General features: G+C 41.1%; 1 protein-coding gene across 1 annotated transcript; it reads right to left on the reverse strand.

Moving 5' to 3' along the window:
• Positions 1–3,172: 3,172 nt before the first annotated feature.
• LOC106818958 (chitin synthase 6-like) lies at positions 3,173–5,982 on the reverse strand. Its single transcript, XM_014823624.1, has 6 exons — positions 5,964–5,982; positions 5,633–5,741; positions 5,201–5,342; positions 4,740–4,920; positions 3,680–3,880; positions 3,173–3,324 (listed from the first exon to the last, which is right to left on the reverse strand). The coding sequence occupies exons 4-6, from the start codon at positions 4,915–4,917 to the stop codon at positions 3,173–3,175; spliced, it is 531 nt and encodes a 176-aa protein (XP_014679110.1). The 5' UTR covers positions 4,918–4,920; positions 5,201–5,342; positions 5,633–5,741; positions 5,964–5,982.
• Between the last annotated feature and the right edge of the window lie 9,074 nt (positions 5,983–15,056).

Here is a 15,056-nt window from a genome sequence, read left to right on the forward strand (position 1 = left end):
TCTCTCTCTCTCTCTATCTCCCTTTCTCTCTCTATTTCTCTCTATCTCTCTTTCTCTCTATCTATCTATCTATTTCTCTCTCTCTCTCTCTCAACTGTGCGCTCCCACGCGCATGCATTCAAGACACGTGCATGCACGGCTGATAGCGCTTCGCTCGTCGTTGATAAGCATTGTACTATAAAGCACTTCAGATTTTAACAAAGAACTCGCTTCAAGCAAATCAGTCGCCGATACTGTCAAAGATATTCGATTCCACAGTCCCAAAAAATCCGTTATCTCGTGATTGGCTCTTCACCTTTCCTGGCGCTACACACACGTGTTCGCGCATACACACATTCGCGCGGTGACGAGTAATTCGTCTTAATGTTGTATGGTTCTTCACTGCGTAGCTAAGGGGGGGCAAGGGCGGCCATGCTCCCCTGTTGATTGGCAAGCAAAAAAAATAAAAAAATTGCGTTGCACTCTCACGCGTCTCACAAGACTGGCCACAATTTCTGTTACTGTCTGCATTGCTGAACGAACATTCTCTTAAAATGAGCATTGTCAAGTCTAAACTTCGTTCTACAAGACCCAGCACGATTCTCTGGCTTCATTCTGCCTTTCGTTGAACAGGAGTTATAGTGAATACATTAATGTCAACGAAATCCTCAAAATGTTCTGTGCAAAATCGACGAGTAGAACTTGAACACTTGGAATTTGAGATTTCTGCAGCAGACAAAAACATGACGAAAGAAGGAGATAATTTTTCTTTGCTCAGATTTGTGTTGTTGGCAAGTTGGCTTTGATTGAATTTTATGGTTCTGAACTCTATTGGCAGAAGAAAGAAATGGAAATGCTTTGTGAATAACTTGAGATATTTCGAATATTAGACGCCATTTTGGCATCCACCGCTGATTTTATTTTCAAATCGATTCAACACATTTTAAGTAACTGTCTCTATCAGAGGAGGCAAAAACAAATATGTTCATGGTTAATTTCGTTTTTATTTAATAGAGCGGCTATTTGGCAGCCACCTTTGTTTTATTTGAAAATCAAATTTCAATATGATTTTAGTTCTCATAGAGGAAAGCAAAAACATTTTTTATAACGAACAAAATGTTTAATGTGATCTTAACGCTATTGTTTCTAACAATGTAAATCTTTGTAATTTAATAAATTGCATGTTTATTCAGGCAGTTCCAAACATTACCTGTTTTGCCGTAGATCTTTATTTCGATTTCATTCAATATGCTCTCTACTTTTTCAAAAATAATTTACTTTTAACTTTTATATGGGAACTTGAAACAGTTTATGACGGATAAATGCAACATTGCATGGTACTGCTAACACACAAATCAAACTAATTCAATATTCCGTCAGTGCTTGAATGAGGACATAGCGTAGCTAAGGAGGGGGGGGGCACAAGGAGGCCATGACCCCCTTGATCGCGAGAGTACAAAAATTAAGAGAGAAGGGCCTGAATGGGATGTCCTATACCACTATTACCTACACCTAATAGGCCTAATGAACAATGAAATGGCGCAAAATGCCATTTTGATGGCACATATTTTCAAAGATTACCCTACTGTGGGAGGGGAAACACCCTCCCCGTTGAGAAATAGCTTCATCACTGTCTTTGGTCGCTTAACTCTTTCTTCTTCCCTGAAAAACACTGGCTTCGTACACCATTTTCACTGCTGTCAGCAAAGTCCACCAACTGTCGGTGGTGTACCTCAGAGCCTTCCGGCGCCACAGCCAGGAGCCATCTTCCACGTTGATGCGATCGGAGTGGAAAAAATAAAAGCACAATACAATACAATACAATACAATACAATACAATACAATACAATACAATACAAAACAATACAATACAATGCAATACAATACAATACAATACAATAATAATATATATAATATATAATATATAATCGTATATTGACATCCGTACCTGCCACTTTTCACTCCCGGAAAGACATATGAGGATGAAAAATATGATGGGTACACCGGCCGCGACAACTGCGATCAGCACTGAGCTTTTCATGTCCGATGATATACCAATCTGGCGTCAAAATAAATGAAATAAATATAGAAATGCGATATATATATATACATATAGCACTAAAATCAAAGTTAAATATGTAGTTATGAATTTATTGCATCGAGTGAGCTTTCGAGACAACGTCTCTTCCTCAGGCAGAAACTTTCAGACATTAATTGTCAACATATTCAAATTTGATTTTAATGCTATGAATCCATTTGTGCCCGTGTGTTTTTCTCTAATTTATATATGGGCAAAAATAACTTATTGTGATTCTTATAATCGTACATGCACGATACCTTGAGATACAGAAAAATAAAAAGTATATGAAAAAGCTAACGGTAATGAATTTGCTTGATAAAATCCGCGTGCGCGCGTGTGTTCCTCCTCAACAAGAAAGCAGAATTGCAGCATTTTATAACGTTGCATCGTAGACAAACTCACCATTTGCTGAACGACCACCATTCCCTCAACCATGAGAGCAATGACTATTCCTGGAGTCAGGAATCCGGTGATCAATAGCAACAACTGATAGAGGAGAAACCACCACATGTTGCTTTTTTGCGACAGAAATTGTCTCGAATCTGCGTAGATAATAAAGAGATAAAAAAGGCATGCTATTACCAATAGAAATATAGGACAATTCAGTAAAATACTAATTAAAAATATATTAGCAACGTAAACTATTTATATATTAATGCCTGTTTTTGGGGGCACTATGCTCTCATAGTGTTGCTTTGGGAAGGTATAGTGCCCGAGAGGTACCGAGGCATTAGGCATTAATGTTTTCAGTGCATCACATGACTTTGCAATCTACTCGGCTAATATGAAGTGAATAAGACAAAGTTTCTTAAACGAACAATTTCAATTTGTATTAATAACACAATGCTTATTAATAACAATGCGTCGCACAGCAATAGTGCCCGCTCTGGCGGCACTATTGTTTCATAGTACCTGCGACGTTATCCAATAGAATTTCATCGATTTATCATGTGATGCACTAATAGATGATGAAGAAGCCAAAAAACATTTACAATACAAGAAGTAAAAAAAAAATAGCAGTAAATAATAAATGTTAAATATATTAAAGTTAAACATAAAATCATATAAGACGCCGTTAACGACGGTTTCTTACTTTTTAATAAGAGCATGTTGTTACACATTGTCGAGAGGGTACCATCTCCGACTGTTTGACGACTTATAACTCGGGCTAGGGAATCGGGCGCATGGTATTAGCCCGTGCATCTGCGCATAACTTGTCTGATAACCGCTTTTTAGTACCAATGTAGTCAGCCATCGGTCCTCTCCTGCACATATGATGATGATGATGATTATTATTATTATTATTATCGTCGTCGTCGTCGTCGTCGTCGTCGTCGTCATCGTCGTTGTCGTCGTCGTCATTGTCTCGTCGTTAGTCGTGTTGATCGAGTCCGTCGTCGTCGTCGTCGTCGTCGTCGTCATCGTCTCGTCGTCATCGTCGTTGTCGTCATCAACGTCGTCGTCGTCGTCGTCGTCGTCGTCGTTGTTGTGGAGCTTTAAGTTTCGTGCAACTGTCGTGTTGCAATACAGTGGTCGCGGCAACGTCAACGCATGTGACGTAAAACGCTTAAACAAACGCTGCAATATTCTAGTTTAGGTTCCCATTCGATTATTTCGCACCTTGATCTTGCATCAAGTGGTCGATGGCGTTCTTAGTGTTGCTAGCGTAGGAAGTCAGGAGGTCGTTAGAATTCAGGGCACTGGCGCGGTACATGGTGAAACATCCAGGGCAACATAGAACGTTGCCGACTAGCGCTTCTGTGGACTTGTAGAGCCAGTGTGAAATCGCATACTCAACCGCTTGGAACCACAGCACTAAACCTGCAATGGCAATGATCAGATATTGCTTGTATATCAGTGTAAATGCAGCGCGGCGCCAGGTATCTTTAGACTGGTGCGCACGAGCCGCTTGCGGCGAGTGCGTCGTGCGCACCAGTCTAAAGATACCGAGCGCCGCGCTGCATTTACATTGATCGCACAACAGGCCAAGTTTATCTGTCTTATAAAATTGCGACACACACAATTAATTGAAAATAAATAGTAAGTCTAGATCACGAAAATTTATTTCAACTCCGAACGTCAATCCAAACACATTTACAGTTTAGTAAATTGCTTCACACATAATTAACAGTATGTCTAGATAAATAGTCTAGATAAATAGTCTAGAAAATAAATAGTAAGCCTAGATCTCGAAAATTTATTCCAGTCCCAAAAGTCAAAAACAAACAGATTTACAGTTGATTACACTATAACAGCGACACACACTATAACAATTTAACAGTAAGTCTAGATAAACAGTCTAGATAAATAGTTTAGAAAATCAATAGTAAATCTACATCTCGAAAATTTCAGTTTGATGCTTAATTATTGTAAATGTTAACATAATCGCGAGCGTGCAACATAACTTTTTTGCGCGCTTTTTTACACGGTTTGGCGTGCATTATATAACAACAACAACGGCGTGTCACGTGACGCGTTTTGACCAATAATGATGCATAAAATATCCGAGCCATTTTATAAATATTCATATAACAGTACACCATATATAATACTAAGTTCATAACGTGCACATATTTTTTCGTCGATGTGCTTTAGTAGTAAGATTATTCATAGCATATCGATAGTAGAATTGCTGGCCTATCGCAGGAAGAACTGGCAAATGAAACAGTAAGGCGCGTACCGCTGCCGGTTGGATATATGCGGCCACAGATGGCGCCTACTTCGCGTTTCGTCTGAAGTGCCTGAGCCAAGCGAATGACGTCAGCCGGCAGGAAGCTGACATCGCCGTCGACGGCCAGAATGTACGCGTTGTACATGTCAGAAGGATGCAGTGAGGATATTATGTAGCGCATGTACATGACCTGTAGGAAAACGTAAGCAACAAAAGATTATCTATCAGGTTGTCTAGTAAATTACGTGCGCATTAACACTTATGAACCATCCAATCGCGCGCGAGCGCGTGAACATGCGTTTAGGGCACTCTGGCACAAGTTCCCTCGCTGTTAAACGCTCATCAAAAACTAAACATTCATCGTCGATACAGCTATGCGTGATCTGTCTATACACATAGATCCATAGCTTTTCACAGAATAAACGTTTTCGTTTTAATTTTCGTGGATTGACATACTAGCGGTCACGTACCTGACTCCATCGTTTCTTATTACGAACTTTAGTTTTGTCTTTGAGATGCAGATACAAGGTGCTGCCGTTTGGTAGAGCGCATACGATGCAATGACCATACGCCGTCTCCGCTCCACTGTTCGTGTATCTGTGATTGGGTGACCTTCAGCACAAGAATTGAAAAGTTATCAAGTCTGTGGCGGCAGCACAAACGGAAATAATTAGTGGAAGCAAACAAATCGTGAAGACTGAAAGCGGTCGGTTGATAGTGTGTACAGTAACAGTCACGGTGCGAATGTCCGAAAACTTGTTCTGTAACACACCTACGTGTGTGTGTGCGCGCGTGCACGCACGTGTGTATGGGTATGTGTGTGTGTATGTGCGTGCGTGCGCGCGCGCGTGTGGGTGCGCACGTAGTGTGTGTGGGGGGCGTGTTTGTGCACGTGTACCTACTTCACTAGCCGGTTGAGCACGTTGAGTAGACTCTGAGCATAGCTATTAATCGTAGAATGTCCCGGAACGCATTTCGCAGGCACCAAGGCATCGTCAAATACAATATGAGCTGAAACGAATCATAACAAGAATGAATTTATTAAATAAGGATTACTGAGGGCCTTAACCCATCCTTTTAAGCGAGATAATTACGCTCCACAATAATATCGTTGTTAACTTGTTAGTTTAGTCGGGTTAGGCAGGTTTGTGCGTATTTTATCGCGAGTGCACGCCATATTGTCGACAATTCCACAATCGCGACGCTGATTGGATAGAGCTGCCCGTGACGTACCGTAAATCGTCACAACGCAATGTTGTCATAGAACGAACTCGGATTTAATCGGTGTGTTCATGCAACTAGGATATCGCGAGGTCAACAACTGATACGACATGGAGCATTCCTAGAACGCAATTTTAAGAATGACCAGAAGCCCTTTCTCACGCGGTGGATCACGCCATATCTTGTCTCGGACCCCATCCGGATTTACTCGCTCCGTATATGCTAGTGCATATGTGACATAGCTTCGTGTAATATTCTGATAATTTTTTAGAAACCCGGTAGGGGGTAGAAGTATCAAATGCGACATAGCGTCGTGTAATAAGTGATATACTGATTATTACAAGTGGATTATTGTTATAAGTGATGTATAATAACTGATTATTTTTCAGAAACCCGGTAGGGCGTAGCCGTATCAAGTGGGGGTGCATATATACACACCGACATCACCGTATCCGGTGGAGATATAGTTATAGCTACAAGACCACATGACAACCAAACATTTCTTGTAGCCTCACATCTGAAAATCGAGGCAGTTGCCAGGTGCAGTGTACGCCCATGCGTGCGTGTGTGCGTGCGTGCGTGCGTGCGTGTGTGTGCGCGCGCGTGTGTGTGTGTGTGTGTGTGTAGTGCCGTATGTGTGCTGTGTGGTGTGGTTGTGGTGTGTGTGTGTGTGTGTGTGTGTGTGGTGTGTGTGGTGGGTGCGTGGTCGAGCGTGGTGATCGTGCGTGCGTGGCTGCGTGCGTGGTGCGTTGCGTGCATGCGTGCGGGCCGTATGACGTGACGTGTGTTGAGTTTGTTGTAGCATTGTGTTGTTGTATGTGTGTTTGTGTTGTGTTATGTTGTGTCGTGCGTGTTGCTGTTGCGTCAGTATTGTGACTGTGTTGCATTCTGTTTTACTTGAGGCGTTGCTTTGTGCGCTGAACTGCATTGCGTTGTGTTGCGTTGCGTTGTGTTGTGTTTTGTTGTTGTGTTGTGTTGTGTTGTGTTGTGTTGTTTTTGTGTGTATATTTGTTATATTTGGTTCGTTACCAGTATAGCTCACTTGTTCAATCAAGCATTCTTTTTACACAGTTAAATCATAGAATCTACCTGTTCAAGGCTGCGTACGTCTCTTTGGATTTGTCGTGTAGAGTTGAAGTTGTAACGCATTTACACAAACGGGTCCAGCATCACATCTTAAACCAACAAAGCAAAACAATAAATATCGTGTAACGTATCACCTATCATGTTCGGGCAGATCGAGGCCTCTATTTTCGATACGGTATCAGAATGCTGACTATATTATTATTACAACTCACACATACAGTCTACACACGCACAACCATTCTCGCGGACTCTAATAATATACAGTGACGTCCATCGTCTTCTCGAGAGACATGCCGCGAAGTTTTCATGCTCATGAGCGAGCAAGTAATACTGAGGTGTTGCAGCGGCTGTCCCTACGTTGGCATGGTATATTTTGCTTTCCAAATTGACTTTTTTTTAGTTTTAATGGTTGATTTTATCACATATAACAGCATTCACGACATCGAATGCTGCAGATTCACCGATCGCAATGCTCGATTCACGGCGATCGAATGATTTCGATCCACGCGATGCGAATGATTCGATCCGTGGGACTCGAAATAGAGGAATGAGGGACGAAGTAGATAGAGGAGGAGGGGAAAGGAGTGTACAGGAGCGAAGGAGAGAAAGGTTAGAAGACGACTGGGAGAAAGGTAGTGGGTGAAGTGAGAAGGGGAGAAGACCCGTGGACGGTAGAAAGCAGGCCTAGAGACGACGGGACAAAAGGTAGTGCAGGGCAGGAGGAAGGGGAAAAGGGGAGAAGGGGACGGAGGCCCCAGACAAGGGGTACCAGGAAGAGGTCGAGGAAGGAGGGTAGAAGGTGGTCGACTGGAAGAGGATTAGAAGGTGTGGGGAAGAGGGGAGGAGCGTAGAGGAGGGGAAGTAGCAGAAGGGCGAGGAATGTGGTGGACGGGGAGGCAAGTTGGGAGATAGGCGAGAGAGGAGGTAGGTAGTGCGAGGGGCAGGAGAAAGTAAGCAGAGGGAGAGGTCGAGAATGGGTGGGAGAACGATGGGAGCAGGTTAGAGACGAGAGTCGCGAGAATGTGGCAGGTAACGTAGAGGAGGCGGAGAAAGCTGGTGAGACAGAAAGGTGAGGAGATGGTGGGGAGGAAAAGGGGAGAAGCGGAGGACGGTCACGTGAAGGGGGCAGAAGGTGTGGTGGAGGAGGATGAGGCGGATGAGAGGTGGCGGAGGAGCGAGGAGAAAAAGGTGGTGAGGCAGGCAGCGAGGCGAGGGGCAGTCGAGGCGTGGTAAGTGATCCGTGAGTGAGGAGAGGCGAGGGACGGAGGGAGGAGAGGGCGGGGACGGGGGAGGCGAGGCGAGGAAGGGAGGGAGCGCGAGGGAGAAGGAAGGTGAAGTCAGGGAGGGAGGGATGGAGGGACGGAGGGCAGGGAGGGAAGCGAGAGGAGGGAGCGACGGGTAGGGACGAAGGAAGCAGAGAGCGGAGGCAGGAAGGACGGATGAGAGTGGTGACTGAGTGAGAGCGGACGCGGAGGCGAGCAGAGTGGCGGTCGGGGCTCGAGCGTGTCATAAGCTGATTGAGAGAGGCAGGAGGTTAAGGGGGAGGGCAGGAGCAGGCAGAGGGAGCGATCGAGATCTGTGCTCACCCAGCCGGCCCGCATAACAGCCACATATAATTGTCAAGCGGGCCACACTCCACACGCCAGGGAAGTGATGGCCGATGCGGAAAACGCCAACCCGTGTCAGGCCGGAATGTACAAAACAGAGACGGGGAAGCGTACAGCTGCGTCGGGCCGATGATCAAAGTGGCCGTGGCTCGGAGACAGCAGTAATTTCCGCTGGAATCGAAGCATTCGATCCGTGAATCGAATTATTCCGATCCCGTGAATCGTAATCATTCAATCCGGTGAAATCAATCAGATCCGCATCTTGTATACTCAAATCATTCGATCCGTTTATATCGAATCATTCGAGGCCGTGAATTCGAAGCATTCGATCCCTGTGAATCGACTAGCATTTCGATCCGTGAATCGAATCAGTTCTGATCCGTGAGATCAAATCATTCGCTCCGTGAATCGAAGCATTCGATCCGTGAATCGAATCATTCGATCCTTGTGAATCAAAGTATTCGATTTACGTGAATCGAAGCATTCGATCTCGCAAAATTCGAATGATATCCGTATCCAGAATCAGACACATGGTTCGATTCGCACGATCGATCTGATTCGCCATTCCCAAAACAATGGTCGTTTGATGGCCAGGATTTGACATGGATTGATTTTCTTTCTGATATAAAACTCAAATCAATGTCAACATTTAAAACAGGGATGTCATTGTCGGTATTTAGGTTGCACTAATAACATTAATGATTAACTAAGGTCAGACAACTACATTATTATGCCAATATATCTCAATTCTTATACTGCAATGTTCTATATCATGAATAAAATCGGATGTGCGATATCAAATGTGATATGCTTTAAAAAAAACAATATTAAATGTTATATGTGATAAATTCGATAGTTGATATGGCTGACAAATCGAATTGTCTATATGTGCATAAATCGACAATGTTATATGTGCATAAAACACAGTGGACATTATTGTCCCTCGCATTTATCTGCCACGTTTAAACATATGATTAATAATCAAATATTATATGCGATAAATCAAATTTTATATGCAATAAATCAAATGTTATATGTGATAAATCAAATGTTATATGTGATAAATCGAATGTTATATGTGATAAATCGAATGATATATATGATAAATCGAATGTTATATGTGATAAATCGAATGTTATATGTGATAAAATCAACCATAAAACAAAAATCGAATTATAAAACAAAAACATGCCATATTCCCTCAAGTCTTACCGTAGCAAGGACTCCACCAGCTCCTCCAACTCTGCTTCTGTTTCGTGCCACATGGTGGCGCATATGTAGATTTTCACATCACATTGCTGGCGAGGCTCGTATCCGCATCCGGCATCGCTTCCGGCAAGCACTTCCCCCGGAATGAGCGATGCATCAGAATTCTGAAGGTTTACTTCCTCAATCGTCATCTCTGCATGGAAAAGCATATATGTGTGTTATGTTTGGTACGAAGCTACACTGCTCGAGCAGTATGCACACACGCACACACACACACACGCGCGCGCGCACGAGCACCCGCACGCACACGAAGACGCGCACACACACAAAGACGCGCACACACACGAAGACGCGCACGCACGCACACACACACGCACGCACGCACGCACACCTATAGTACTCACCTGCTCTCAGTCCTGCTCTCTACTGCTCACGTAGAGACGGCAGCATCGCAATAAACACTGAGGGTGGCCGAGCGGCGGGGTCCATAGGACAAGATAAGCTGTGACGTCACAGTCGGCAAAATTTCATTAAATGCAGTGTTGCTATTCCGATTAATGACACTTGCGTCAGAGACAACGGCAAGGCACAATAACTACCCTGACAAGTGAAGACGAGTACATTTCCAACACCTATAATCGAGCGACACGGCAAAGATGAGTCATCGCTCGTGTTGGGTCAGCGTGTAGCAGACGGCTTTGCCCAGATCCGAGCAGCTATGCGCTAAGCCGACAAACACATCGCTCACGGGGACGCCGGTAATTGCTCCAGGACAACATATCTGTTCCCGGAACCGGTCTAACAATCTCCAAACAAATACACAATAATCTAGAACACACTGTACATGAAGTATATCAAGTATAAGCCTCACGTAATTAGTTGTTGAAACGATATAGATCTCCTTATGAATCACTAAAATTTTTTTCAAATAGAAGTATTCTTTCCTTCTTTTAAATACAAATATGCACATACAAGATTTTATTCACACAACACGCTTGATCACATACCAGCATATTTGAAGTAGCTAATGAGGTCACATTTATCAATTTGCTATCTGTATTCTTAAGGAGAGTGAACTGGCAGCAATGAGGGACGTATTATTATTTTACATATTTCAGCAATCTCCTCTCTAAGTAATACTCCCCTCTTGTGACTGTCAGGCGAGATATCCGCAGCGCCATTGTTCCCCACAAACCACCATTTTGATAAGTCATAGGAGTTTTGATAGAGATGCCACCATTAACGGTCAACCACCTTAATGGAACACGCGTTACCTTTTCAAAAATTAAAATGTTCAATTATTATTTATACATACACATAAATATCTGATAAACTATACTGAAGATAAAAGTGGACTAACACACAATAGTCTGTACATGTCAACCGATTAGGACACACATTGTTGCCATCAGATTAACACTCTGTGAGGCTTAAAGTTATTACACTTTAAAAAATATAGTGATCATGCACAGGAATAGGTACTTGAGAGGGCTCAGGTGACACTCGAGAAAGGCCTCTCGTATTTAAAAGAATAATTTCAACAAAATTACTGTCTTTAGCTGCTGCTGACATCGCAACAGAGGTCTCTGTGTTGATACAAGTGAATTCCATCTGCCTAAAGGATCTGAGATGTATCCAAATTGTCAATATAATCAATTGCCTATTTATCGCTTTGTAGTCGCCAGTCGTTCAAAATGTGATACGTCCAACCGTAAATAAAAAGTAAATAAGAATTCTTCTACTTTTCACACGACATGTAAAGAGTCCTGTTTACGTTTCATGTTACATTGCTGCATTATACTCCTATTTATATATTGTTCGATTGTAAACATTACACTCTTACTCATACATAATCCCATAGCAAGCAAATTATGTCAACGATCATAATATCAAATCGTCGAGGTTTATGGATTTTTAAACTAGTGAGAAACAATCTATCACTGAAAATTTGTGACCAATCATTCAATTCCGTATACTTACTTTTAATGTAAAAAAAAATGACAACAAACAGTTAGAAATATACACCATTAGCAAAATTCGTTGACGTAGTCAATTTAAAGTTGGCAAACATTTAGCGAGTCATAACCGTGGCTGATGATCTTGTTAAACGGCCACAACAAAAACTACGGATATGTGTTTTAGGCTTTATTATTTGATAACAATCCGCCCGTGAAAATGTGACGCCAGGACTTTCATCTAAGGGCGGATAAGGTTGTGATCAGATCGTTGAAAAAAATGTCATTCGTCGACTTTTTAATTAAAGGTTGATAGTGTAAAAGCAGGTAAAGGTGTTTCATACACAGTAATCTATGAATCTATAAGAGGGGTAAAGTTTACCGCCTTCGACCATTTACTATGTTGTAGAAGAGATAAAAATTGTATTTGTATATACAATTTTTCGTTATTATATATATAGTTTTTCGTTTTATTCAATTATTGACGTTCATTATTCCGACGTAACCATATATCCTTGCTCGTTGGTGAAATATTACGTTAGCTAACTCTAACTTCAGATCTCACGAATTCTATCTATCCTTCATTCTAATATTTCTCTCTCCTAGCGTGTTAACGAGATGATATAATCTCTTGCCGTAACATGACACTGGGTCCACATTCCTCACGTAGCGCTCTGCGATGCGCAAGAACCTAATTAAAGCATGGACACACAATCCTAGTTTTTTTTGTGAGGCCCGTTTAGCAAAGCTTGTTCCACCACGTAGACTCGCTAAAGTTTGCCAAAATCTTAAATTAATGTAAGCTACAAACCATAAACAATACAAACTGCATCTTAAGAAATTTCACCGACTGTGACGTCAAACAGCTTATCTTCGTGCATTAGGACGAGCCGCCCCCGCCTGCGCGGCCACCCCTCAGTTTTAATTGCGAACGCGCGTCTCTAAACTGAGGCATGTAGAGAGCAGGACTAGAGCAGGTAAAGTACTACATACATGTGTTCTTGTCATTTTATTTTTATGTTTATTATATTTAATTTAATTATTTTTTGTTATTTTTAATTTTATTGCTTTTATTATTTTCAGAGGTGAAAGGTAGTGAGGGGCGTACCAATAATATGTGTGTCCAGGCTTTATTATTGATGACAGAGCCGCGCGTGAGAAATGCTGACCAGACTGCTATGTCTAACGGCGAAAGAATTAATAATCATATATCGTAACACTTTTATGGAGAGAGAAAATTCGAAATGAAAACAAGATAAGATAGATCGTGAATGTTGAGTTAGAGGTGATAACCGTAATATATAATTTTCAAGCAACACCGAGCAAGGATATCATTAGTTACGTCGGAAATATGAACGTTATAGTAACTCATTCTTGATACTGTAATAAGTGTTCGTTCCTTACTTAGAATAAAAGGTAGAATCTGGTCAACATAACATGCAATTTAGCGATATGCTATGCCATTAATAACACTGGTCACTGCTTTTCAGCAAACTTGTGACTGACATGCACCAAATAAAATTATTAACGTGATTCCGTAGGCTAATGTAAGTTATATCAGTATATCTCAACGTGTTACATAATTGTTGAACTATAATTTATTTAAAATGTTGGATAAAACAGCTTAATGGTTGATAGTAAGTATAATTATGTGTTCTGTATTTTAAAAGTGTAACTGCAGCACAAAAATGTTTATTTCGCAGTTCCTAGGTATATCAGAGATTTCGCGCCAGTCAATAAATGTTGATATGTCAAGCAGAGTTTGGATAGAGAACATTTACTAACCTATGGAACTTCACGGTTACATTTCAAAAAAATTTAACAGTCAATTCTTATAACAATACTATTCTGCTAAACTAACTGATAAAAACTGGACACATCTGCTGACATTCACGCATGACACAGTTGTCCACGTTACCTATAGTAGAGGTTTAATTTAATTAGAGGCACATATTAGCCAGGGACACTCGAGAAAGGACTCTCTATTTAAAAAGAATAATTTCAACAAAATACTGTTTCTTTTAGCTGATCGAGCATGCCCGCTAAACAGAGGTCTTCTGTTGTGACTACAATGAAATCCATACTGCCTAAGGATCTGAGATGATCAAAAATTCCATAAAATGCAATGTTGCTAATTGTTATGCTTTTGTATTCGCCAATCCGTTTAAATGATTAACGTCACCGTAAATAATAAAATTATAAAAGATTATTCTACTTTTCACAACATGTAAGGAAGTCCTTTACGTTATGGTTACATTGCTGCATTAAAACTTCTATTTTACTTATTTTCGAATGTAAACATACACTCGTGACTTCATTACATATAATAACCCATAGCAACAATTAAATTCAGGATCATAATATTCGGAAATCGCGAGGTTTTTGAACATTAACTAAGTTGAGAAGCAACAATCTTATCACGGAACGAATTTGAGATACCATTCCTTCCGTTATAGCCTACTTCACTTTTAAGTAAAAAACGACAACAAAAATTTAGAATAACACCCATAGAAACTCTATGACTGTAAGTCAATTTAAAGTTGGCAAGACATTTAACGAGTCTAACGTGCTGATAAGCTTGCTAAATCGTCAACACACAAAAACTACGGAATAATGTCTAGACTTGTATATTTGGATGACAGAGCCGCTCCCGGTGAGATGCGTGACCAACTGGTCAGCTAAGGCGTGATAGAGGTTGATAGATTCGTTGAGAAATTGGTCACTCGTCGACTTTTAATTAAAGGTGAAGTTAAAGGCAAGTAAAAGTTTTCATACACAGCTAAGTCTATGAATCTATAAGAGGGGTAAAGTTTACGCGCCCTCCGAACCATTTAAGTATGTGTAAAGAATAAAAATTGTATATATATATATATATATATATATATTATAATCAATTTTCGTTTTATTCAATTTGACGTTCATTATTCCACGTAAACTATATATCCTTGCTCGGTGTGTTGAAATGATATTATCGTTCCGTCACCTCTAACCTCAACCATCCACGATCTATTCTATCTTTCCATTCTAATTTTTCTCTCTATAAGAGTGTACGAGATGATATAAATCTCTTGCCGTTAACATGACAGTCTGGTCACATTCTCACGGCGCGCTCTGTCATCCAAATATTAAAAGTAGACACTACATATCTCGTAGTTTTTGTGTCCCTTTAGCAAGCTTAATCAGCCAACGGTTAGATCCTAAAATTCAAACTTTAAATAATGTTAACTGCAAACTCATAAATTAATACA

Source organism: Priapulus caudatus, unplaced genomic scaffold, assembly GCF_000485595.1.
Source record: "Priapulus caudatus unplaced genomic scaffold, Priapulus_caudatus-5.0.1 Scaffold2689, whole genome shotgun sequence".
Taxonomy (NCBI): Eukaryota; Metazoa; Priapulida; class Priapulimorpha; order Priapulimorphida; family Priapulidae; genus Priapulus; species Priapulus caudatus.